Genomic DNA, 27557 nt, shown 5'->3' on the forward strand with positions numbered 1-27557 from the left:
TACTGGATGTGCCAAGTTTTGATCCTAGCCAAACGTATCTCTTACAGAAATCAACACTACAAGGCTAAAACGCAGCAACAAAATATTTGGTTCAAATTTCAGTTACCCTAAGACCTTTTTTATTATGCAATAGAAATAATTTCAGTGAAGACAGCATGTAAAATTTAGAAGAAAACAAAAACCACAGCAATTGCTTACATTGCTGGCCAGGCTGCAATAAGCTGCAATAATAATAATACCGCACACTGTTACGGTAATATCTGGGCTCTACAACATGTTCCACATACTGGCAAACAAAACAGAAATATATTTTATTCCTGTTAACTATGAATTACAACTAAGTAAAATAAATAAAGTTGACTTTATTATTAAATGTTTGAATGGTCCAGAAAGCTAGATATCGCATTATCCAACTGATATCCATTAAGATTATCCAAAGGCAGAGTGCAGATACAGTAAAATAAGCATTTTTAAGAGGCATAAAATGAAGGCATTATGTATCATTTACGCAGTTTACCAGCCAATCTTAAAATATGAAACCCTTTTTCTCAACTTCACTGTTTCTATATTACTGTTCTCTGCAATAGGCAAGAAGCTAAACCAGCACACCAAGTAGTGCTTTAGGACTTAAAACTCTGTATTCTGAGGGGTCAACTGAGAACTGAGAGTTAGTCCCTTGTTCAGGATTGGTCTACACAGGGCGACAGTGAACCCTGATCGATTGTCAGTTAGGAGACAAAGCCACAAAGCGGCTGGAGGAAGAGGCCCACGGTACCCACGACGCACACAGTCACAAACACCCAAAGGAAGATTCTATCGATCACCATAGCAACGTACTTCCAGTCATCCTCCACCTGTGAGGGAGGGAGGGGTACAAAAGTGTGAGAAGATAGAGGAAAGTGTCAGTGGTGAAAAATTAAGGATTTTTTCATCGTAAGCCAACATAAAACTGATACATGATTTAAACATGAGGACATTTCTATGATAATCACATTCAAACCACAGCGTCAAAATAAGCGAAAGGCATTTTGACAAAGCTGATTGAGCCAGGAGTTTTACATATCAAAGACTGCTTCTCCCCATTGGGAGATTTCACCCACTTTATTCATAACAGAGAAAGAGAGGAGGGAGAGCTCTCGGCTCACATCTAAAATTATTTGGTTCTAACTTACACTATTGTTAACTTATAGAGCAGGATCTCCACCAATGCTGCCCAGATTCACAATACAGCTCCCAGGCCAGCGCTGCTGTGTTTTTGCATAAATAGCCTACATTATGCATCGACACGCTTGCTGTGTGTTTGCTTTCAATGAGCAGCTCTAGGTTTATATAAAGTTTAGAAACACTGGAATATTCTATTTATATATATATATATATATATATATATATATATATATATATATATATATATATATATATATGTGACTTAATCCAAAGGTTTTGTCAACTACTGTTTTTCTTCAAGCTCAAACTAGTCAAATTGGATTTACAGCACACAAGAAGCATATTATTGTTGTTGTTTTTAATTTGAAAAATACAATACATTAACTAGAGCTTTGCATTTCTTTTACTTGGATATTGCCTGAGCTATAACAACAGGTCCAAAAAGTCTGACTCATTTATGACTTTTTGGACCTATATATATACAGTATATACATAAATATCAACAGAAGTAAAAGAAAGAAATAATATATTATGGCCAAAAAACTCAATAAAAATGTCAAAGTATATATTATGTTGAAAAATGTATGAATAAGTATAGTATGTCCAAAAAGGTCATGGAAAAAGTCATAGTATAGTTTGTCGAAAAATGTAATTGTAAACTATGTCAAAAAAGTCATAAAAAAAGTCATAATAAAGTACATCAAAAAAGTCACAGCATGGTATTTTGATAAAAGTCATGGTATAGTAAGTTGAAAATGTTATGAAAAAGTCGTATTATTGTATGTAAAAAAAAATAAAAAGTCAGTGTATAGTAGGGGAGAGTGGGGTAAGATTTTTACTTATGTGGATCTCCAGGCAAGGGAAATTGAGAAAGAAGTCATTGAAGACATCTACTGTTAATTTGGGATGTTGCCTATCTACCTATGACAAAGAGCCTTGAAACTATGACCGCAGAAAAAAAAGTGTTCATGTGACTCAATTTACCCCTGGCTAGGGGTAAGTTGATCCCAGTCAGTGGGTAAATTGATTCATCTGGGGGTAAATTGACCATCTTATTTCTAACGTTTTAATGCAAGCATAATAAAAAAAACAAATAACTTTCCTCTTTAAAAAAAAAATCATTTAATAATACACTTACCTTTCCAAACAATGTTATTTTTTTTTTTTAAAGCTACCTCAAACAACACAAAACAAACCAATTAAAGTTTAATTTTCCCTTTAATCTTTTGTTTTTTGTATTGGTGAACAATAGTTTTAAACATCTCTAACATCTATATGCTGTATTTCTTATGCTGTTAATCAAGTCATGTCCAATCACACACACACACACACACACACACACACACACACACACATATATATATATATATATATATATATATATATATATATATATATATATATATATATATATATAAACTAGGGCTGTCAGCATTAACGCGTTAATCACAATGCGATTAAGGGCCGAGCATAACGCGTTAATTCTTTTTAATCGCATTAATCGCATGCTGCCATTTATTAATTTATTTTCACTTCACTCGGCTTCGCGTTGTTTCTATCAGGCTACTATTTTGACCCTTTGCCGCACTTTGCCATACTTCCTCATAACACATCCTGCCGTTGTTGGAAAAACACAGACGGTGCGTACGATGAAACTGGTAACAGCCTCGTGGTGCATTCAAAGTTATTGTTAAATGCCCTTTTCCCATCTGGTGGTTGTTTTTGTCGTTCAACAGCTATTTACTAGTGAAATAAGTTATTGTTATAGTTATTACATAATTATTAAATCATTTAATTTTGACCATATGGCCTTAGCAATAAACAAGCCGTTCTTTAATGTCCCCCAACTGTTGTTTAGTACCCTTCTTTTTTCGGTTCAGGCACCGTTAAGGCACCGGTACCGTTTTAAAAGTACCGCTTTAGCATCAGTATCCAAACCAAACAATACCCATCCATCCATCCATCCATCCATCTTCGTCCGCTTATCCGGTGTCGGGTCGCGGGGGGAGCAGCTCCAGCAGGGGACCCCAAACTTCCCTTTCCCGAGCAACATTAACCAGCTCCGACTGGGGATCGAGGCGTTCCCAGGCCAGGTTGGAGATATAATCCCTCCACCTAGTCCTGGGTCTTCCCGAGGCCTCCTCCCAGCTGGACGTGCCTGGAAACCTCCCTAGGGAGGCGCCCAGGGGCATCCTTACCAGATGCCCGAACCACCTCAACTGGCTCCTTTCGACGCAAGGAGCAGCGGCTCTCCGAGCTCCTCACGGATGACTGAGCTTCTCACCCTATCTCTAAGGGAGACGCCAGCCACCCTCCTGAGGAAACCCATTTCAGCCGCTTGTACCCTGGATCTCGTTCTTTCGGTCATGACCCAGCCTTCATGACCATAGGTGAGGGTAGGAACGAAAACTGACCGGTAGATCGAGAGCTTTGCCTTCTGGCTCAGCTCTCTTTCGTCACAACGGTGCGATAGATTGAATGCAATACCGCACCCGCTGCGCCGATTCTCCGACCAATCTCCCGCTCCATTGTCCCCTCACTCGCGAACAAAACCCCAAGGTACTTGAACTCCTTCACTTGGGGTAAGGACTCATTCCCTACCTGGAGAAGGCATTCCATCGGTTTCCTGCTGAGAACCATGGCCTCCGATTTAGAGGTGCTGATCCTCATCCCAACCGCTTCACACTCGGTTGCGAACCGATCCAGTGAGTGCTGAAGGTCGCAGGCCGATGATGCCATCAGGACCACATCATCTGCAAAGAGCAGCGATGAGATCCCCAGCCCACCAAACTGCAACCCCTCCCCACCCCGACACGCCTCGATATCCTGTCCATAAATATTACAAACAGGATTGGTGACAAAGCGCAGCCCTGGCGGAGGCCAACCCTCACCTGAAACGAGTCCGACTTACTACGAGAACCCGGACACAGCTCTCACTTTGGTCATACAGAGATTGGATGGCCCTGAGTAGAGACCCCCTCACCCCATACTCCCCGCAGCACCTCCCACAGTATCTCCCGGGGACCCGGTCATACGCCTTCTCCAAATCCACAAAACACATGTAGACCGGTTGGGCATACTCCCAGGCTCCCTCCAGGATCCTTGCGAGTGAAGAGCTGGTCCGTTGTTCCACGACCAGGACGGAATCCGCATTGTTCCTCCTCAACCCGAGGTTCGACTATCGGCCGAACCCTCCTTTCCAGCACCTTGGAGTAGACTTTACCAGGGAGGCTGAGAAGTGTGATACCCCTATAATTGGCACACACCCTCTGGTCCCCTTTTAAAAAGAGGAACCACCACCCCAGTCTGCCACTCCTTTGGCACCGTCCCAGACTTCCACGCAATGTTGAAGAGGCGTGTCAACCAGGACAACCCCTCCACACCCAGAGCCTTGAGCATTTCTGGACGGATCTCATCAATCCCGGGCTTTGCCACTGTGTAGTTGTTTGACTACATCAGTGACTTCCGCCTGGGAAATCGGCGACAATCCCCCGTTATCCTCCAGCTCTGCCTCTAACATAGAGGGCGATTAGTCGGATTCAGGAGTTCCTCAAAGTGCTCCCTCCACCGCCCTATTACCTCCTCAGTGTAGGTCAACAGTGTCCCATCCTTACTGTACACAGCTTGGATGGTTCCCCCTTCCCCCCTCCTGAGGTGGCGAACAGTTTTCCAGAAACACTTTGGTGCCGACCGAAAGTCCTTCTCCATGTCTTCTCCAAACTTCTCCCACACCCGCTGCTTTGCCTCTTTCACGGCAGAGGCTGCAGCCCTTCGGGCCCTTCGGTACCCTGCAACTGCCTCCGGAGTCCTCCGAGATAACATATCCCGGAAGGACTCCTTCTTCAGTCGGACGGCTTCCCTGACCACTGGTGTCCACCACGGTGTTCGTGGGTTACCGCCCCTTGAGGCACCTAAGATCCTAAGACCACAGCTCCTCGCCGCAGCTTCAGCAATGGAAACTTTGAACATTGTCCACTCGGGTTCAATGCCCCCAGCCTCCACAGGGATGCACGAAAAGCTCCGCCCGGAGGTGTGAGTTGAAAGTCTGTCGGACAGGGGCCTCCTCCAGACGTTCCCAATTTACCCGCACTACACGTTTGGGCTTACCAGGTCTGTCCAGAGTCTTCCCCACCCCTGACCCAACTCACCACCAGATGGTGATCGGTTGACAGCTCTGCCCCTCTCTTCACCCGAGTGTCCAAAACATACGGCCTCAGATCAGATGAAACGATTATGAAATCGATCATTGACCTTCGGCCTAGGGTGCTCTGGTACCAGGTACACTTATGAGCATCCCTATGTTCGAACATGGTGTTCGTTATAGACAATCCATGACTAGCACAGAAGTCCAACAACAAACAACCACTCTGGTTTAGATCAGGGAGGCCGTTCCTCCCAATCACGCCTCTCCAGGTGTCTCCATCATTGCCCACGTGTGCGTTGAAGTCCCCCAGCAGAACAATGGAGTCCCCCACTGGAGCCCCATGCAGGACTCCAGTCAAGGTCTCAAGAAGGCCGAATACTCCGAACTCCTGTTTGGTGCATATGCACAAACAACAGTCAGAGTTTTCCCCCACAACCCGCAGGCGTGGGGAGGCGACCCTCTCGCCCACGGGGTAAACTCCAACACAGCGGCGCCAGCCGGGGCTTGTGAGTATCCCCACACCCGCCCGGCGCCTCACACCCTGGGCAACTCCGGAGAAGAAAAGAGTCCAACCCCTATCCAGGAGTATGGTTCCAGAACCGAGACTGTGCGTGAGGTAAGCCCCACCAGATCTAACCGGTAGCGCTCCACCTCCCGCACCAGTTCCGGCTCCTTCCCCCACAGAGAGGTGACGTTCCACGCCCCCAGAGCCAGCGTCTGCCGCCCGGGTCTGGTCCGCCGAGGCCCCTGACCTTCACTGCCACCCATGTGGCATCGCACCCGACCCCAACGGTTCCTCCCACAGGTGGTGGGCCCATGGGCTGGAGAGATGGGAGCCACGTAGCTTGTTCGGGCTGTGCCCGGCCGGGCTCGTGGCAAACCCGGCCACCAGGCGCTCGCCCGACGAGCCCGCCCGTCTGGGCCTGGCTCCAGGCGGGGCCCCGGCTTCCTCCGGGCAGGGTCACTCCATCTCTACCTTGCTTCTTCATTGGGGTTTTTGAACCATTCTTTGTCTGGCCCCTCACCTGAGACCACTTTGCCTTGGGAGACCCTACCAGGAGCACAAAGCTCCAGACAACACAGCCCTCAGGTTCACAGAGACACACAAACCTCTCCACCACGATAAGGTGATGGTTCACGGAGAAGCCAAACAATACCCATCCCTAATATTTACTCTAGATTCAAATGTGTGACTAGATTCACACATTTTTCTTTTTTTTACTGCAAATAAATGATAAACAAATACAAATCTTAAAATCAAGTTGATAAAGTCACTTTCTTTGCATTCATTTGATTCCCAATCAAGACACACATCAACATACAACATACACTGGTAAGAATTGCTTTCCATTGTTAATATGTACTTAGAATTTTAATCATGTCATAAAACATGCGATTAATCACATAGAAATTCAGCGATTAATTGCGATTAAAAAACATTAATCGTTTGACAGCCCTAATATAAACGTGTTTGGCAGAAAGAACGTCCCTCCAGTGTGTTCAGTTCTAATTTCCAATTTTCTAAACAGTTTTACAGTTTTGAACTTTGTGAGAAGAAAAGAACAGTTTGAACTTCGAGACCTCAGCACAATGAAAATTACTATTGGACATTCCATCCATCAAGGTTGCAAGGAAATATGAGATGTTGCTCCCTCCTTGCAGTTACTCCAACATTTTGAGGTTAAGGAAGCTTCTTCAGCACATCATTCAGTGGGACAGATCCCACATCATTTTCTTTGAATGCAAAGGTGGCTTTGTCTTTGCCAGTACTCCCTTGGATTCTTCTGAGGAATCTTGCATTAACTTCATTGCCCTGAATATAATGGTAGCTGTTGCATTTGGTCGCAAAATTCACAATGATAAAGTCACCAACTGACAGATCTGAGATGTCTGGTTCACTACTCTCATCCTGGGAGCTCTCACACTCAGAAGTGTCATCTCCTCAGAGCTGCTGTACACTGGGGTTTTCTTCTTGGTTTGTTTCTTCTTGGACTTTCCTTGTTCTTTGATGTTGGTTACTTGTTTCCCCTTTAGTTTGTTTTTTTTCTCTTTTCATGTTCCAGTTCTATTGCCTGCTTATCAGGTGTATCAGTCAGGATCCTTGTCTTCACCCACTTTCTCTTTGTCTGTGCCATAGGCTGCTGACTTTTGGGTAAGGAATTAGAATTTCAGTGGGAGACACATATCCAGGGGAGGTAAGGAGTGAATCTGTCCCACATGTTGAAGAACATGCCTGTGAAGGCAACTCAGCAGAGGTGGAGGTTGAAGCCATGGGTGGATCTTCTTCAGAAGTAGACAGTGTTGACCTGTCAATATTTCTGTCCTTCGCCGCCCTCAACATCAGTGGCTGCTCTCTCCATCTCTTCTTAGGGTGTAGAGCCCCAGTTGGTTCTTCTTTTGTAGGTTCTTGGCATGATAGCTTTTATGCAATGTGTAATATATGGTTAACAGTTGTGTAATACTATATTTAAAACAATGTTATGCTTAAAACTTAACTTAACTTCAGTGCCTTAAGTTAGGGGTAAATTGAACCACTGGTTCAATTTGCCCCACATCATCTGGCTTACTTTGCCTCATAGTCACCATTTTGGTAAAAACGGCCTAGTTTAGCAATTCAGGCTAATCTTTAGCTTAATGATTCACATGGTTATATATGTTGACAAATCACCAACATGTACATGATAGGTCCTTTTTTATGAGTGAAAAAAGATAATTACCCCTTGCGGGATTAATAACGTTATGAATACAGTATATAGTTATTATATTGTTAAAATATGCTATATTGAAAGTATGTTGTCTTCTTCTATAGTATGTTGAAAAAAGTCATTGTATAGTATATCGAAAAAGTCATTAAAAAGTAATTTGTGATTGTGTTTCAAAAAAGTCAAAAGAAGTCATAATATATAATGTTTAAAAAGTTATGGAAAAAGTCAAAGTATAGTATGCCGTGAAAAGTCATAGTATAGTACGTTGAAAAAAACCATATTATTGCATGTCGAAAAAGTAATGAAAAAGTCATAGTACAGTTTGTCGAAAGATTTCATTGTGAAGTATGTTTTAAAAGTTATAAAAAAAGTCATGAAAACTTATAGTATAGTATGTCCAAAAAGTCATAGTATAGCATGTCTAAAAAAGTCATAGGAAAGTCATAGTTTAGTATGTCAAAAAAAGACAGTATAGTATGTTGAAAAGTCATAAATAAGTTATAGTACAGTATGTTGAAAGTCATAGTAAAAGTCATATTATAATATGTAAAAGTAGGTCTTACTGTAGTATGTTGAAAACAGTCATAAAAAAGTCTAGTATGTCAAAAAAAGTCATGAAAAAGTCATAGTATAGTATGTCGAGAAAAAAAAACATTAAAATGTCATGTTGAAAAAAGTCATTAAAAAAATCATACTATAGTATGTTGAAAAAGTCATTGTATAGTATGTCGAAAAATGTCATAAAAACGTCATGTATGTTGAATAAAGTCATAAAACGTCATAGTATAGCATGTTGATAAAAAACATGAAAAAGTCATAGTATACAATGTTGAAAAAGTCATATGAAAATCATAGTATAGTATGTTGAATAAAGTCATAAAAAGGCAAAGTATAGGATGTTGGAAAAACTCAGGAAAGTCAGTCAGTATAGTATGTCAAAAAATGTCATGAAAAGGTCATAGTATAGTATGTTTAATAAAGTCATATATAGTCATAGTATAGTATGTTTAATAAAGTCATAAAAAGTCATAGTATAGTATTTTGAAAAATGTCATGAAAAAGTCAAAGTATAGTATGTCGAACAAAGTCATAAAAAGTCATAGTATACTATGTCAAAAAAAGGCATAAAAAGTCATACTATAGTATGTTGAAAAAGTCATGGTATAGTATGTTGAATAAAGTCATAAAATGTCATAGTATAGGATGTCAGAACAAGTCAGAAAAAGTCACAGTATATTATGTCGAAAAAAGGCATAGCAAAGTCATAATATAGTATGTGAAAAAAAGACAGTATAGTATGTTGAAAAGTCATAATAAAAGTCATATTATAGTATGTAAAAGTAGGTCTTACTGTAGCATGTTGAAAACAGTCATAAAAAAGTCTACCATGTCGAAATAAGTCATGAAAATGTCATAGTATAGTATGTCGGAAAAAAACATGAAAAAGTCATAGAATAGTATGTTGAAACAAAGTCATAAAAAAGTCATAGAATAGTATGTTGAAAAAGTCAGTATAGCATGTTGAAAAAAGTCATAGAATAGTATGTTGAAAATGTCATGAAAAAGTCATAATATAGTATGTTGAATAAAGTCATAAAAAGTCATAGTATAGTATGTTGAAAAAGTAACAGGAAAGTCATGGTATAGTATGTCGAAAAATGTCATGAAAAGTCATAGTATAGTATGTCGGAAAAAAAATGAAAAGTCATAATATAACATGTCGAAAAAAGTCATAAAAAAAACAAATATTGTGTGTTGAAAAAAGTCATAGGAAAGTCCTAGAATAGTTTGTCGAAAAAAGTCATAGGGAAGTCATAGTATAGTATGTTGAAAAAGTCAAAGTATAGTATGTTGAATAAAGTCCTAGGAAAGTCACAGCATAGAAACATGAAAAATAATAGTATAATATGTCAAAAAAAGTCATAGCATAAAAAAAGTCATGAAAACGTCATAGTCGAAAAATCGAGAGAGAAAGGCATACTATACTGTACAATACTGTGTAATGCTGATGGTTTTTTAGGTGACTCTGTAGTGTGTATGTTGAAAAAGTCAAAAAGAGCGATAATATAGTTTTGTGAAAAAGGTAATTAAAAAGTCATATTATAGTGTGTCAAAGTAGGTCATAGTATAGCATGTCGAAAAAGTTATAGTATAGTATGTTGAAAAAAGTAATAAAAAAAGTTATAGTATAGTATGTTGAAAAAAAGTCATAAAAAGTCATATTATTGTTTGTCGAAAAACTTCACAGGAAAGTCATAGTATAGCATGTCGAAAAAAGTCATAAAAAAGTCATACTATAGTTTGACGAAAAAGTCATAATATAGTATGTAAAAAAAAACTGATAAAGAGCCATAGTATAGATTGGCGATAAAAGTCATTAGAAAGTCATATTATAGTATGACAAAGTAGGTATACTACTATGAGTTTTTCGACATGCTATACTATGGTATAGCATGTCGAAAAACTCATATGTTGGCAGAAAAAAAGCTATGGAAAAGTCATAGTATAGTGTGTTGAAAAAAGTCTTAAAAAAAGTCCTATTGTATGTTGAAAAACTCAGTATAGTATGTCGGGGGAAAAAAGCTATGAAAAAGTCATAGTATAGCATGTCAAAAAAGTCATAGTATAGTATGTCGATAAATGTCATTAAAGTTGTAGTATACTATGTTGAAAAGCTATGATAAAGTCATAGTATAGTATGTCGAAAACAGTCATGCATCAAAAAAACTCAACTTGGCTTGAGAATCGGAGGGTCTCTGGTTCAAGTCTCCGCATGGACTAAGTGGACTGATAGCTGGAGAAGTGCTGTGTCACCACCTCGAAGCTGCTCGGGGCCCTTTCCCTCTCCATTTTTGCATGCGTGGGTTCTGTTTATGTGTTTATTTCAGGTCTGTGTGGAACTAACAAAAAAAATGATTTCCCCTTGCGGGATTAATAAAGTTATAGTTACATAAAGTTGTATTAATAACGTATGTCTTCTTGTCTTCTTATACAGTGTGTTGAAAAAATCATAGTATACTTTGTCAAAAAAGTCATAGTATAGTATGTCGAAAAAACAATGAAAGGGTCATAATAGTATGTCAAAAAAGTCATAGTATAGTATGTTAGAAAAAAAACATGAAGAAGTAATAATATAGCATGTCGAAAAAAGTCATAAAAAAGTCATGGTCTAGTATGTTGAAAAAGTCATAGTATAGTATATTAAAAAAATCATAAAAAAGTCATAGGATAATATGTCAAAAAATTCATGGTATAGTATGTCGGAAAAAAGTCATAAAAAGTAATAGTACAGTATATTGAAAAAGTCATGGTTTAGTACGTTGAAAAAAAATGAAAAAGTCATTGTATAGTATGTTGAAAAAAAGTCATAAAGAGTCATAGTTTAATTATGTTATAGTAAGTCAAAGTAGGTCATAGTATAGCATGTAAAAAAAGTAATAAAAAAGTAATAGTATAATATGTCGAAAAAGTCATAGAATAGTATGTAGAAAAAACATGAAAGGGCAATAGTATTGGATGTCGAAAAAAAATGAAAAAGTCGGTAACACTTTATAATAACCATCACTAATAAATGGTAAATTGAAAGTCAATTAATCTTTAGTTTATAGGTATTTTACAACAGTAAAACAGGGACAATTTGATTTATAATGTTTACTAATTATTGCTAATGTTATAATTAATGTTATTTCATCATTAGCTTAGTGTCATATACAAGTTTGACGAAAAAAGTCATAAAGAGCCATAGCATTGTTTGGTGAAAAAAGTAATTAAAAAGTCATATTATAGTATGTCAAAGTAGGTCAAAAAATGTCATAGTATAGTATGTTGAAAAAGTCACGAAAAAGTCATAGTATGTCAAAAAAGGTTATAGGAAAGTCATAGTATCATATGTCGAAAAAGTCATAGTATAGTATGTTGAATAAAAACATGAAAAAGTCATAGTATGTAGTCTGTAAAATAAGTCATAGTATATAGTATGTCGAAAAAAGCTATGAAAAAGTCATTGTATAGTATGTCGTAAAAACTCATATTATAGTATGTGGAAAAAAGTCATAGTAAAGTTTGTCAAAAAAGTAATAGTATAGTATGTTGAAAAAGGTCATGAAAAAGTCATAGTATAGTACGTTGAAAAAAGTCATACAAATTCATAGTATTAGAGATGTGTAGTAACGAAGTAGAACTACTTCACAACTGTACAACATTTTTTTAAATAATATAAACAATATGATATTCAAACTTTTGAAAACTTTCTTTAATAACTCATAACACACTACTTGTACTTTTACTTGTACTTGAATAGTACATTTTAATAAAATGTATATAAATTTAAATAAACTACATGTAATACTGAAGGGACTATTCGTTATTTATTTCAGGGGCCACCGGAGGAGATTTGGGAACTTTAGTCAAAATAGACCTGACCCTCCCTTCACCAGCAATACATTTTGGATGACCCTCCAAAATGATTGTGAAAAAAGGGGTGACCTTCCCCAACAATTTATTGATACCTTCCATACCGGTTTGCTCTTGGCTAAGATGTACAGATGCCCATTGTTTTTCTACAGCCATACGTGACTAAGCCTCTGCATTCTCATCTGACACACATCACACTCCTCTGTTAAGGTGTGGGGGCCATTTCAGTAGATTTACTCACTAACATTGTTGTGGAAACACAATAATCATGGAAACACTTCCTCCATCCATCCATCCATCTTCGTCCGCTTATCCGGTATCGGGTCGCGGGGGGAGCAGCTCCAGCAGGGGACCCCAAACTTCCCTTTCCCGAGCAACATTAACCAGCTCCAACTGGGGGATCCCGAGGCGTTCCCAGGCCAGGTTGGAGATATAATCTCTCCACCTAGTCCTGGGTCTTCCCTGAGGCCTCCTCCCAGCTGGACGTGCCTGGAACACCTCCCTAGGGAGGCACCCAGGGGGCATCCTTACCAGATGCCCGAACCAGCTCAACTGGCTCCTTTCGACACGAAGGAGCAGCGGCTCTACTCCGAGCTCCTCACGGATGACTGAGCTTCTCACCCTATCTCTAAGGGAGACGCCAGCCACCCTCCTGAGGAAACCCATTTCGGCCGCTTGTACCCTGGATCTCGTTCTTTCGGTCATGACCCAGCCTTCATGACCATAGGTGAGGGTAGGAACGAAAACTGACCGGTAGATCGAGAGCTTTGCCTTCTGGCTCAGCTCTCTTTTCGTCACAACGGTGCGATAAATTGAATTAATACCGCACCCGCTGTGCCAATTCTCCGACCAATCTCCCGCTCCATTGTCCCCTCACTCGCGAACAAAACCCCAAGGTTCTTGAACTCCTTCACTTGGGGTAAGGACTCATTCCCTACCTGGAGTAGGCACTCCATCAGTTTCCTGCTGAGAACCATGGCCTCAGATTTAGAGGTGCTGATCCTCATCCCAACTGCTTCACACTTGGCTGCAAACCGATCTAGTGAGTGCTGAAGGTCACAGGCCGATGATGCCATCAGGACCACATCATCTGCAAAGAGCAGCGATGAGATCCCCAGCACACAAAACTGCAACCCCTCTCCACCCCGACTACGCCTTGATATCCTGTCCATAAATGTTACAAACAGGATTGGTGACAAAGCGCAGCGCTGGCGGAGGCCAATCCTCACCTGAAACGAGTCCGACTTACTGCCGAGAACCCGGACACAGCTCTCGCTTTGGTTGTACAGAGATTGGATGGCCCTGAGAAGAGACCCCCTCACACCATACTCCCGCAGCACCTCCCACAGTATCTCCCGGGGGACCCGGTCATACGCCTTTTCCAGATCCACAAAACACATGTAGACCGGTTGGGCATACTCCCAGGCTCCCTCCAGGATCCTTGGGAGAGTAAAGATCTGGTCCGTTGTTCCACGACCAGGACGGAATCCGCATTGTTCCTCCTCAACCCGAGGTTCGACTATCGGCCGAACCGTCCTTTCCAGCACCTTGGAGTAGACTTTACCAGGGAGGCTGAGAAGTGTGATACCCCTGTAATTTGCACACACCCTCTGGTCCCCCTTTTTAAAAAGGGGAACCACCACCCCAGTCTGCCACTTCTTTGGCACCGTACCAGACTTCCACACAATGTTGAAGAGGCGTGTCAACCAGGACAGCCCCTCCACACCCAGAGCCTTGAGCATTTCTGGACGGATCTCATCAATCCCTGGGGCCACTGTGGAGTTGTTTGACTACATCAGTGACCTCCGCCTGGGAAATTGACAATGATCCCCGATCATCCTCCAGCTCTGCCTCTAACATAGAGGGCGTATTAGTTGGATTCAGGAGTTCCTCAAAGTGCTCCTTCCAACGCCCTATTACCTCCTCAGTTGAGGTCAACAGTGTCCCATCCTTACTGTACACAGCTTGGATGGTTCCCCGCTTCCCCCTCCTGAGGTGGCGAACAGTTTTCCAGAAGCACCTTGGTGCCGACCGAAAGTCTTTCTCCATGTCCTCTCCAAACTTCTCCCACACCCGCTGCTTTGCCTCTTTCACGGCAGAGGCTGCAGCCCTTCGGGCCCTTCGGTACCCTGCAACTGCCTCCGGAGTCCTCTGGGATAACCCGGAAAGACTCCTTCAGTCGGACAGCTTCCCTGACCACCGTTGTCCACCACGGTGTTCGTGGGTTACCGCCCCTTGAGGCACCTAAGACCCTAAGACCACAGCTCCTCGCCGCAGCTTCAGCAAAGGAAACTTTGAACATTGTCCACTCGGGTTCAATGCCCCCAGCCTCCACAGGGATGCACGAAAAGCTCCGCCGAAGGTGTGAGTTGAAAGTCTGTCGGACAGGGGCCTCCTCCAGACGTTCCCAATTTACCCGCACTACCCGTTTGGGCTTACCAGGTCTGTCCAGAGTCTTCCCCCACCCCCTGACCCAACTCACCACCAGATGGTGATCAGTTGACACGGCCTCAGATCAGATGAAACGATTATAAAATCGATCATTGACCTTTGGCCTAGGGTGCTCTGGTACCAAGTACACTTATGAGTATCCCTATGTTCGAACATGGTGTTTGTTATAGACAATCCATGACTAGCACAGAAGTCCAACAACAAACAACCACTCTGGTTTAGATCAGGGAGGCCGTTCCTCCCAATCACGCCTCTCCATGTGTCTCCATCATTGCCCACGTGCGCGTTGAAGTCCCCCAGCAGAACAATGGAGTCCCCCACTGGAGCCCCATGCAGGACTCCAGTCAAGGTCTCCAAGAGGGCCAAATACTCCGAACTCCTGTTTGGTGCATATGCACAAACAACAGTCAGAGTTTTCCCCCCCACAACCCGCAGGGAGGCGACCCTCTCCTCCACCGGGGTAAACTCCAACGTAGCGGCGCTCAGCCAGGGGCTTGTGAGTATCCCCACACCCGCCCGGCGCCTCACACCCTGGGCAACTCCGGAGAAGAAAAGAGTCCAACCCCTATCCAGGAGTATGGTTCCAGAACCAAGACTATGCGTAGAGGTAAGCCCCACCAGATCTAACCGGTAGCGCTCCACCTCCCGCACCACTTCCGGCTCCTTCCCCCACAGAGAGGTGACGTTCCATGTCCCCAGAGCCAGCGTCTGCTGCCCGGGTCTGGTCCGTCGAGGCCCCTGACCTTCACTGCCACCCGTGTGACAACGCACCCGACCCCAGCGTTTCCTCCCACAGGTGGTGGGCCCATGGGCTGGAGAGATGGGAGCCAACTAGTATTCACATGAAATAAAACAATAAAACATTGAGACCATTCAGCAAAGCACAATGGGTAATAAGACATTCAACACTGGTTTCTATGGACTCGTCACTAGGCTTCCTCAGTCATTGTATATTTTAGCATAGGTAAAGCTGCCGAAGCTGAACATTATCCAAAACTCCATTTCTCAGACGAGCGTCAACTTGGGAGCTTGCATGCTACCACTCCTTCCTGCTCAAATGCCTTGAAAAGGCTGTCATTTGCATAATTTCACAAATAATCACCGGGACCGAAAAGATATTTGAGTCGGGTATGGCTGCAGCCTCTCATGCCCTCCTGGCTGAACTAAACAGTACGGCAATCATGCTAATGTCTTAGTCTTAGCTAATGTCTAATGTTCAGCAGATGTCTTAGCTACAACACGATGGAGCTAGCAAAGCAGTTTTGTGTTTATATGTGCAAGCGGGATTTATTCAGTTTGGGAAATCCCACGGTCTCTAAAGCTACAGCTTAAATTGTCTGGCTGACTAAACAGGGAGGGACCCATCTGCTAGTGATAGGGGCAGAGACTGAGAGAGCTCCATGGATAAATATGCACCAAACAAGCCACTTTGAAATTTTGCTGTTCTCATGAATACAAAAGACTAAAAAAAATGGATGACCCTCCCATCAACGAAGAATAAAAAGACATGACCCTCCCCTATTTTCCTCCAGTGGTCCATTCCATAATTACCAAACGGTCCAAAAATGTTGAATACTTTAGTACTTCCACTTAAGTGTGGTGCTTAAAGAGCACTTCAACTTCTACTTAAGTCACTTTTTTGATAGAGCACTTGTACTTTTACTCAAGTCTGGGTGTCTATTACTTTATACATGTCTGTTCATAGTATAGTATGACGAAAAAGTCATGAAAAAGTCATAGTATAGTTTGTCGAAAAAAATTCATTAAAAGTCACAGTATAGTATGTCGGAAACATTATCCCCATATATCACCAAATTAATGGGAATTTCCAATTAATTTGAAAATGTCACCTTAAATCTTTTTCTACACTTTGGTTCCGAAAAATTAACTGGGAAACTGGGGGACTGGTAGCAATCCTGGATTTGACCTTTAATGGTCCTCAGTGGTTTTATAGTGACATTGTACTATGTGTTAAAGAATACGTCTAAAAGGGCACAATACATGTGCAGTAAGACACGTTGTGAACAAGCCAATAGTTTAACCAGATTATCTAAACCAATAATAGATAATTATTTCACTTAATTCACTTGGATTTTTCTGTGGAAAAACAGTATTCTTTTCCCTCTGTTCTTTCAGTGTCTAATAGATGCTTTTACTTTAAATACACAGTATGAATCTGACAGTAAACAGAAACCAACCAAAAATGGCTGCCTTGACAGTGTATCTTTGCATGTTTTGTTGGAGGACTTTCTAACAGCTATTGATGAAAAGCCTGCATTGCATTTTATTTTTACTTAACTTTTATTGACAATCAGAGTGATTAAAATACAGTGAAAATAACAATGACTCACCTCTTTGGCCTTGTTGCGACTCCTCATGTTCTCAGCTATGTACTTGACGCTCTCAATGGCCTGTTTGATTTCAGGTGAGACCACAGAAAAGGCCACCACCGTGTTGATGCTCTGTGGACTCAGCTGACGTGTTATTTTCCCCATGTCTGGTGTTTCTGGGGTCTCCTTCCCATTCTGGCAGGGGCAAGGGCCTTTCTTCCCAGTGCAGCCCTCCACAGTGGAGAACTTACTGTCCCCGAACTCCAGACAGTTGAGGGAGCCTCCTCCCACCTGCTGGAGATCACAACCAGAGTTCAGATTAAGTTTTGCATCTGCTTCAAAGTCGACCTTCTCAAGTAATAATTTCATATAAAACATTGAGGTCTCTGGGATATATCTGTAGGTGCAACTTTATCAAGGTTATATCGGGAAAAGACTTGTTTCTTTCCAGTGATTAGGGAAGTAAAACTTTTAGTTGAAGTTGGAGTGCTTCCTCTGAGCTCTCAGTGTTGATCATAAAGAATTTATTGGTTCATAGAACTTTTTTTAAATTCTTTACCAGTAGAGAATTCTGTTTTAGTAGATTAACCTGGCAGTTAAGGGCAGGAAGTTAGAAGCTATATCCCAAAGGATTTTAGAAGAGTACTCAAAGATGGAAGTTGTATTGTCAGACAAGCAAGCTTTCAAATTGTTAGAAGGAGGAATACATTTTATACAGAAATACGTATTGAGTATTACAGTTCACTTACTTCCCCTTGCTGCTCTTCTCTGCTATACCTGCCTGATATTTACAAAAATCAATAACTACTTTGAGGATTCCCTGTCCCACAGCTGAAACGCACTTGATTACATTTTAGATAGTATATTGTCCTTCAGCGCTGCAGCTGCAGGATCAAGTCAAAGCTATAGTGTACTAAAGCCCACCTGCCTCTCCCTTATCATTTGCTGTGTTTACATTCACATATTTTATGGACATTTTGAAGTGCACATTAGAAAAGGTGTATGGAAATATATATCTATACCGCCAACTTCAACTACTTTATTCGCTCCAGACTAGTTGATGAAAATTCTTTTTTGCAACATTTCAAAAGGTAGACTAAACTTGCTTGACAACTGAATGGAAACAGTACACAAGAACTGGATAGCTATCCAAGTAAGCTGACTTAAAAAATGTAGATGTTAAAATTGTAATGGATTCTCAATGGGCCAGCTTACTGGACATTCACACTTTTAGCTCTCTTTTTCATTTCTGATACAACCTTTTCTCTCTTTTTCCACGAACAAGTGATTGCAACACTATGAATGTCTTCCAGGAAGGACTGAAACGCCTGAAACTGTAGAATATTCAATAAAAACTGTGCTTGGTGCGGTAGGACCATTATTTGTGGCCTCTAGTTCCAGCCCAGTGTAGTCACATCAAGATGACATAACCACCCAAACTTTTTGTGGTTTATAAAACAGGTCCAGACATGACACGTGGGTCAAAGTCTAAGAGCTCAAGTGGACTAGATGTTTCAGGATGGGGACGCCTTACCTGCATCAAGCTATTCTTTCTTTTCTTCCCTCCTTTCCCTCCTCCGCCTCCTCCTCCCCCTCCAGCTCCTCCTGCCTCCCCACTGCTGTCCAACCCCCCAGCCTTGCTGTCTTCGTCAATCGGTCTCCGCATCAGCATAATCCTCGGCAGCACTCTGAGAAACACAGAGCGCACCCAGTCCGGCATAGTGTGGGTCATTGGCGTCCGGTAGTGTACGTTTAGCACGAACACAGTGATGACGATGCTGAGCGTGACGAAGATCATTGTGAAGAGCAGATACTCTCCAATGAGCGGGATGACCAGCGACGTGGAGGGGATGGTCTCGGTGATAACGAGCAGGAACACAGTGAGGGAGAGCAGGACGGAGATACAGAGCGTGACCTTCTCTCCGCAGTCAGACGGGAGATAGAAAACCAGCACTGTGAGGAAAGAGATGAGGAGGCAGGGGATGATGAGGTTGATTGTGTAGAAGAGTGGCAGGCGCCGGATGTAGAAGGAGTAGGTGATGTCTGGGTAGATCTCCTCACAGCAGTTGTATTTGATATCATGCTTGTAGCCTGGGGCATCAATGATTTCCCATTCGCCACTCTCCCAGAAGTCTTTCAGGTTCACCTAAGTGATGGATAAAGATCCTAAAATCAAATCATGCAATGATTTAACACCAGAACAACATTCAAGCTCAACTTACCATTCTTAAAAGGCTCCTCAAAGTCAGTACAATACATACTAGGCTCATGGTTTTGGTTTTTACAGTTGTCTCCCTGATGAATATGGATCTTTAAGAATGTGCAAAACAAATTAAAACTGATTTTCACCTGTTTCATGTCCACATGCACCCAACATACTGTAAGTTGCTGCAAGAAGACGCTGATCACTGTGGTTTACAGTAAATAAGGCCGTCTTGTGATGTTTACAGATCTTACAGAAAATCTTACAGTTATAGGAAGAAAGAGAAAAAATAGGAGAAAATGCTAATGCAGCCACTGATTTTCCACCAAAGTCCCTCTAGGCAAGCAAGAAACAAAATGGTTAAACTACAGAATGGTTATGTTCCAAATATTCTAAAATTAAAATTTCATCTTTACATTTTTCTTACTGGAATTATATAGAAAGAATGATTAAAATGGGTCCTGCTTAAAAAACTATATATTCCTAAAATGCAACTCAGTAACATCTTTTTATGCGCCCTCTATGCCCTAAGTTTATGAGGCAAGTTTTCTTTACAACACCATGACATCATCAGGGTTAATTTCTCAGACTTTAGAGAGCTCCCTCCAGAGCTACATAAGACATTATATAACTGTTTTCACATGCTGAGAAGTGCTCTCCATTAGCGTAACCTGACCTTTGTGTGTAAAATCGGTGGAATACCCCTTTAATAAAAGACAGAATAATAAACCCTACGGTACATACACGTTGGAATACATTCTCACACTCAACTCGTCATATACAGATGATTGGTCAGGATCCGTCGGCGTTACTTTTTAACGTGCAGGTTAGGGTTAGGTGAGAAAATTACTGTTAGGTTTAGGAAAAGATCGTGTTTTGGGTTCAAATAAACATGTTTGTAATGTAATTTATGTGTGTGACGTTTGTTAAGTACGTTGTAAGTGTACAAAAGTTAAACAAGTCAACGTTGACTTTTGGTTTGACGTAGGACACAGGAGCAGTCTCATTGACAGTTGAAAAGTCCTGTCTTTGATTGACCCATCCATCCAGCCCGACCTTCTCCATAAGTGGACTTTGTTGCTTTTTATCCCTGCAGACTTTGTCGCTCTTTATACCATGTCATCTCACAGTGCCACGGTTGAGCAGTTGCTCTGAGCATCTAATATTGCCGCAGATGGATTTACTTTAGAATTACGGAGCATTTCCACCAGGTCAGGCGAGGACATGACGCTCCACTCAACTGGCCGCATCTCATGCTGGTGATTTACTCCATCATGGAATCTATCATCTATCCTTATTGGATAAACATGCTCTGTTCTCCCCTTTCAAACAGGCAAGAACATGGCAGCCTGCTCATAAACGTTCTGTGATTCCATCTAAACAATCCATTAAAATCTATTTCTTAAAACATTTGAGGAGAGAAGTAGGCAATGCCACTGCTGAATAATTTTATTTTAGAACTACACTGCCTAGTTTAACAGCTTGGTCCTAAGTCCATGAGCCAGGCGCGTTGCGCTGGACGGACTCATTTAAATAAAGCTGAGGTCTATTCAACTTTAAGACATGGTCACATGCACGAATGCAGGTGAGTGACCATCCCATTTTGAGGCAATACTGGAATACTGATCCCACCATGCACTGCGCGACTACTTCTCCCGCTCCCCATAGGAAATTACAGTAATAGAAAGCGTTGAGAGGACCGCTGTCGCTGGATCTAGTGGAAAGCTGCAATAACCGATGAGTGTAAGCAGTGCTTTACTAGTAGGTATGACAAAGAGAAAAACAATGAAATAGATGAATTTGATAGTTACACCAGACAAACACTTACCTTAGACCCAATAAGTACCAGGTCAATCTTGGCTTTGTCATAAGTCCAGGAGCCAAACTTCATGGAGCAGTTCTGATAGTCGAAGGGGAAATACGTGATGTCCATGGGGCAAGAAGATTTAAAAATGGCTGGAGGAACCCAGGTGATGGTACCATCAAACTTCAGCAGAGCCTTGGTCTTATCCTCCACCAGAAAATCACCTACAGCACTGTATATGACGTGTGTGTGTGTGTGTGTGCAATCACGCAGAAGTAGTCACATGTGAGACAGGATATGAGGAGATATGATACAAGCATATATGGGTTTTGAGTAGGACACAAAGGTTAGAGGGAGGCAGAGACGTCAAACAATGAGAGTAAATGAAAGGAGAAAATGAAATCGAAGAACACAAAAGAGGGTAGAAGATAAAAGGCGAGGTTATGGAGGTAATAAAGAGAGAATCAGGATTAAAAGACAGAGGACAATGAAGCTGCATTATGCCTTATTCTGAAATACAAAATTGCCTTTGATTAACAATATGAGTCACTATTGTAAGTAGAAAAAATAAATGAGGCCACAATTAGGTAAATTAAAATGGAAAGGCTCAGTGCAGCACATACTGAGCCTGAACAATATACTATTGAGTTGGCACATTTCAGTGTAATTACAGTACAGTCTGTTGCACAGTGCAGCAGATAAAGGTATACAATACATTTGTGCTTCAAGGACATAATATATATGATGTTAATAACACATGTTCTCATGCCGAAATAATAAAATAGTAATACAATTTGTTTTTGTCAGTGCCATCCATTCCCATATGATGCAAAATGATTCACATGAGCGGTTTCTGACCTTTCATCTCTACAGATAAGCTCTAGTTAAGTTTAGAGAAACTAAAACTATGTGGTTAAATAAGCAGTGATTTATAATTTTTCTAAGTTTTGCCGTTGCCTATTTACACATGTGCCGACACAGAGCAGCATTAGCATTAATTTGGAGTTGGTGTTTTTGGTAACTTGATGAAGTCCAATATTCACTTTTGTTTTAGCTCTGTTTTGGTCTCCACCAAAGGCTGAAGAGAGATTTCTGGCTCTTTAGCTACTAAATGCTCCATTATGTTCACCAGCTAGGCGCTAACTGTGTCTGTGTGCTATATTGTGCTGAATAAGTGGCCTCCAACCAATTTATCAGAGCTTTTTTGCTGAAAACAGCTGCCTCATGCTGCTGGAAACAAAGTGAGTGAGAGTGGTGAAAGTGGACTAAAGCAGTAAAGTTATGGGCTATGAAACCAAAACAATGAGCTGAAAAAAGCTAAAACTCTGTAGAGCTGACGGGCACTGCAGTTGGGTGACAGTTCTCCGTGAGTTCATCACTATGAGCAACGCCTCTCACATTTGACCCATTGCTAATATTAAAATATTGATGATCGCAGCTTTAGGTTTAGAGACTGAATTTGAAATGGTTGGGAGGAGAATTAGAAAATTAATTGGATTTTGAACAAACAACCAATGCTGTTGTTTTCTGGTGTGTTATTTCTAATAATAATTGCTATTACAGTTAACAAGTTAAAAAATTAATGATGATGGTGACAGTCTCACTTGTTGTAGAGCACAATGTCGGGTCTCCAGATCTTGTTCGATGGAACTCTAATGAACTCAATTCCGTCAAACTCCGCCGGCATCCATCGCAGCTTGTAGTCATTCCAAATCTGAGAGAGCAGCAAAAAACATTGAGAGCAAATTAGGAAGTCAACCATCTGTTTTGTGTTTTGTATTTTGCATTGTACACTGCAGACAGTATTAGTCACTGGAGACATTCCCCTTCGTGGAAATATTTTGAAATACATATTTATACTGCAGGGAGAACTTCCTTTTGATGTTTTACAGTAGAACCAAATAAGGATAATGTAGCAAAAAAAATCAAGCAAACATGTATTTTATTGATGCAGTTCCTCATAGAGTTATAAAGCCTCAGTAAGCAGATGATAACAAAAATTGAAAATACATCTGAATAAAGAGCAGTTGGGAGAGGAGGGGAGTTTATGAGTAAATAGCTCAGACAGAAGACTGACTGCGTTCACTTGCTGTCAACATACCTGCGGGTAACATTTCATGAGCCATAGATCCATTAGTCTTGGCTATTTGCATGTCATTCAAGATTAATTCATTCATTAGCAAGGCGGATTAATATCCAGCTATGACCTGGGAGCTGTTTAATTAACCACGTCATGCTACATTGGCTTTTCCATTTATTCATCCAGGGTGTTTACAATGTGATTCGCTGGAGATGTAATTCCTGGTATGTGGAGATGTATGGCTTATTGTTTACCACATATAGATGATTCTACATTTACTTTCTTATGTAAAGGTAAAAAGGCTTTTGTACTTATTTATTCATTTATTTGCTAAAGGGCAGTTTAACTGTTTGGGATAACAGGGAAGGGGCTTCTTTTTTTCCCAGTCACAATCAAAAGGTAGGATGCACATTTCCATACATTTGGGAATTGCTATTTTTACTTCTTCCACTGCATGCAATGCATTGTTTTTGTTGTTCCATTACTGTAAGTAGATGTTGAATTAGGTGCATCATCTTAAATCCATTATGTTTTGCCCCTCTCTATTATATATAGTGAAACGAGTTGTACCAATACTATATACTTTATTATTTTTCAGATACTGGGAAGAGGTTCTGACTCGATAGCTTTTGTCTGACTCTCAGTAACAGAGCCAATCAAGTGTTGATCCTACCCCCAGACGTTGATTAACAACCTGAAATACATAGGCAATTAAAGTAGACATGAGAATGACAATCGGTATTGATTAAAACTTATATATAACAGAGTTGGAATGGAGCTTGGAAATAATGAATATTTGTTTATTTCATGGATACTGATTTATGTCGATATATATTCTATTATTTATTGATTTAGTTGCTTGATACATTTAATTTACGTAAGATATTCATGTTGTTGTATATACTTTGTTATTATTACATTTCACCTTCTATTTACTTAAATGTATTTCTATTATAATACAATTATGCCTACAATCTAAAAAAGTTCAGGTTCAGCCCTTCTCCCCACCCCAATCATATTCATATAATCCCTTAGTGTACATGATCAGTATTGACTGGCTTATGAGGGATAAAAAAATGATAACAAGAAAACGAGTCACCATGCTAGAAGTAATAGAAAAATAGAGTAGCTAGGATAAGGAGCAGAACAAAAAAAAATGAGGCTATGTATACTATATTCTTTATAGTTATAGAAGGGCGAGAAAATATTCTTATTCTGTGTTGCGAGCACACACATCAATTATACAGTATTTAGTACTGTTTAAAATTAAGTTATATATTCATTTCATAAAAGAAGTTAATGAAGCTTGCTTTTTTGAAGTTTAAAGCAAACACATTTAGAAATACTGTATGCTGCCACAGCAGTATACATTAGCACTCCAGAAGGAATCCCCTGCAGTGCTACTGCAGAACAGATGCAATAAATTCATCAAGTGGGGCTTTCTAAAACGGCTAACACTGTAAACCCACTGGCTGCGATTCAAAGTCTTTATCAGTGACTTTGGTGTTGACACAGCTTCTCATTAGTGATGCCTTGTCATAAATAAACCGCTCAGCCATTACAAATAAGATCAGCCTATACAGGCCTTTGAATGCGTTTTAATTTGAGCTCAGAGATAACAGTATCATCTTATCCACCATTGAATCCCAACAGCATGCAACAGCTGTTTGGCCGCAATTAGTCAATGATTTAAAACGGCAATGTCTATAATGTTTATTACTGTATAAATTGCAGCTTAAATTATTTGCTTTTTCAAAGAGAAATACAGATTTAGAACAGCGAGAACGAATGAAAATAACTAAAAGGTAAGCAATTAAGTAGCAATTTGGAGGACAGAGACAAAATGTGTTGTTAGGGAGAACAGCTGGCTGTGGGAGGTCAGGAGTTAGGGGTCCGTGGCTATAGATCTGCTTAGAGACAAAGCATGAATAACCATAACATCACTACCTGATTGCATTCAAATGTCTACCTGAGATATCAGTGTTTTCTTGTCCTCTCTCCTTTACTTTTATTTTGTTAAACACATAGCAATAGAATGAGAGTAAAACAAACATTCCTACTCAAATCAACATAGTCAGAGCGGCGGCCATTTTCATGTGTACCGTTGCAACTTTGACCGTATGTAGCGGATAACTCATTCTATTTCTGTGGTCAATGTACAGTGGAGCGCCATTTCCTTTTGAACTAGTCAAAGACCACAGCCAGCAGTTCATTATTCATTCTCTTATTCTATTTCTGTGGTGTAACATTTCAGTGAAGTATGACATTTACACACACACACACACACACACACACACACACACACACACACACACACACACACAGGTAGAGAGAGAAACATAGTGTGACAACCCATATTGATGTCTGCTTAGTATACATAGGTACAGTATGTGCTAACAAACATGACCCCTCTTCTGTCTTCACTCAACTCTATCTATGGAGGCAGGCCAGTAGTTACAGTAATGTGTGTGAATGCATGTGTGCGTGCGTGCATGTGTGCGTGTGCGTACGTGTTTGTGTGTGTTACTTACATGTCTGAGCCATAAATTTGTTTCCATGATCTGATTCACCTCATCCTGCAAAGACAAGGAGAAGAAAGCAGTTGTTACTGTAGAAAGTAGAACTGTGTGTGTGTGTGTGTGTGTGTGTGTGTGTGTGTGTGTGTGTGTGTGTGTGTGTGTGTGTGTGTGTGTGTGTGTGTGTGTGTGTGTGTGTGTGTGTGTGTGTGTGTGTGTGTGTGTGTGTGTGTGCGCGCGTGTGTGTTGTTGGTACAGCAGCCAAAACAACAAACTACAACCAAAGTGCACACCAGCCATGTAGAGGAAAAATACAGCTAGGAATAAAAATTCACAGCATTTTCAAAAGGAAATGGAATTTGTTCTCTAATCTTGAGTTGATTGACTGAGAAGGTCGACTGTGAGTCAGTTAATAATAGATGGAGAGGTTACAGATTGTCTCCACCCTTCTACTTGGCCCTTATTCAGTTTGATTTGCAGTCCTGTGATTCTCAGAAATCCACATAAAATCAGCCATATATACTGTATACATGCAGATACGTGAAACATTGTGGCACATTCCAGTGCACCAACGCCCACGCGTGCTCATCCACAGACCTTTAGATAAATCTCACCTTAACCTCTATAGCTACATATCAGTCCAGTCTGAAAAAAAAAAACGCTCCTGCAGGCAGTTTTCCCTTAATCTGAGGATTTCCATTCAGAGCTGAAAACCTCTTTTCACCGGGGGATGTGCTGCAACCCCCCCCGCCCCCCACACTCACACACACACACACACACACACACACACACACACACACACACACACACACACACACACACACACACACACACAACCCTCCCCCAGCCGCATTAAACTTAACATTGCCAAAGCAAAACAGCAGTGTATAACAACACAGTGTGACATTTTCGGAATCCGTGAAATTGAACAGACTAAATAAAGATTGTATTTACTTTCTGCTTTTCACTTCCCTCGTTCCGCAGCTTATCTTTTGCCTTTTCTGTGTGAAAGGTAGGAAAAATGATCAAGATGCTCGCTGGAAAAAGTCTCTCAATTCCCACAGATTCTCACATACTGTTGAGAGGATGCAATAAGTGAAACAACATTTTGGTACCATTCACCTTTGCTCATACACACTTATTAAAACAAGACATACAGAAAAGTATGAAATGAATGTCTAAAGGTGCTTTAAACACCTTTGACATCATGTTGAACTGAGTCTTTACAAGCTTTGTTTGGACAATTAGAACATCTACTCTGGTGTGTGTCTGTGTGTTTGGGTGTTTAGCTTACAACTTTGACCAGCTGTGAGATGGAGACCTCGAACTCCACGGTGACGGGGTCAGACACATTCTCCACTGGTCTGATGAACTGGTTATATCTTCTAAACAGTTTCCTGAAGAGCCGGTCCTCTGCCTTGGATGAAAAGCAGTCTGGACAGACAGAAAGAGCGCAGAGATAAAGAGGAGAGGGACAGACAGAGAGAGAGAGAGAGAGAGAGAGAGAGAGATCAGTGACTGGATGAGTGAATGAGAATACAAAGAGAGGAAGAGACTGAAAGAAAAACAGTTGAAAGGAATGCAACAAATTCAGTAGAAATCTAATTGTTTCTAAGATGTCATTCTTAGAGGTTTTATACTGGCAGTGCTAATCAATCACAGAACTGTGAGAAAAATAGACAGCCTCTTCAAGTTTTGTTTTGATGCAAACGTCACATCAATAAGTCTTTTGAGTGAGTAGAAATTT

At 41.0% G+C, this 27557-nt stretch overlaps 1 protein-coding gene across 2 annotated transcripts; it reads right to left on the reverse strand.

Annotated features, from left to right (window-relative positions):
* Positions 1-661: 661 nt before the first annotated feature.
* On the reverse strand, positions 662-27180 carry chrna6 (cholinergic receptor, nicotinic, alpha 6). Of its 2 annotated transcripts, none has more exons than XM_028600657.1 (7): positions 27105-27180; positions 25826-25870; positions 22819-22928; positions 21239-21446; positions 18825-19353; positions 17229-17488; positions 662-854 (listed from the first exon to the last, which is right to left on the reverse strand). In XM_028600657.1, the coding sequence occupies exons 2-7, from the start codon at positions 25850-25852 to the stop codon at positions 729-731; spliced, it is 1260 nt and encodes a 419-aa protein (XP_028456458.1). In that variant the 5' UTR covers positions 25853-25870; positions 27105-27180; the 3' UTR covers positions 662-728. The 2 variants fall into 2 exon arrangements, with proteins under 2 accessions (XP_028456458.1, XP_028456468.1); XM_028600667.1 differs by having other exon boundaries at positions 17229-17383; positions 18735-19353.
* Positions 27181-27557: the final 377 nt, after the last annotated feature.

The sequence above is a fragment of the Perca flavescens genome, chromosome 2 (assembly GCF_004354835.1).
Source record: "Perca flavescens isolate YP-PL-M2 chromosome 2, PFLA_1.0, whole genome shotgun sequence".
Lineage (NCBI taxonomy): Eukaryota > Metazoa > Chordata > Actinopteri > Perciformes > Percidae > Perca > Perca flavescens.

Coding starts and splice junctions, on each gene's coding strand:
- chrna6 (XM_028600657.1), bottom strand. CDS start 25,852: ATGGAAACAAATTTATGGCTCAGACAT. Junction 21,447..22,818: donor GACATTGTGCTCTACAACAA/GTGAGACTGTCA, acceptor CGTCATATACAG/TGCTGTAGGTGATTTTCTGG. Junction 19,354..21,238: donor TGGTACTTATTGGGTCTAAG/GTAAGTGTTTGT, acceptor TCCATCACTTAG/GTGAACCTGAAAGACTTCTG.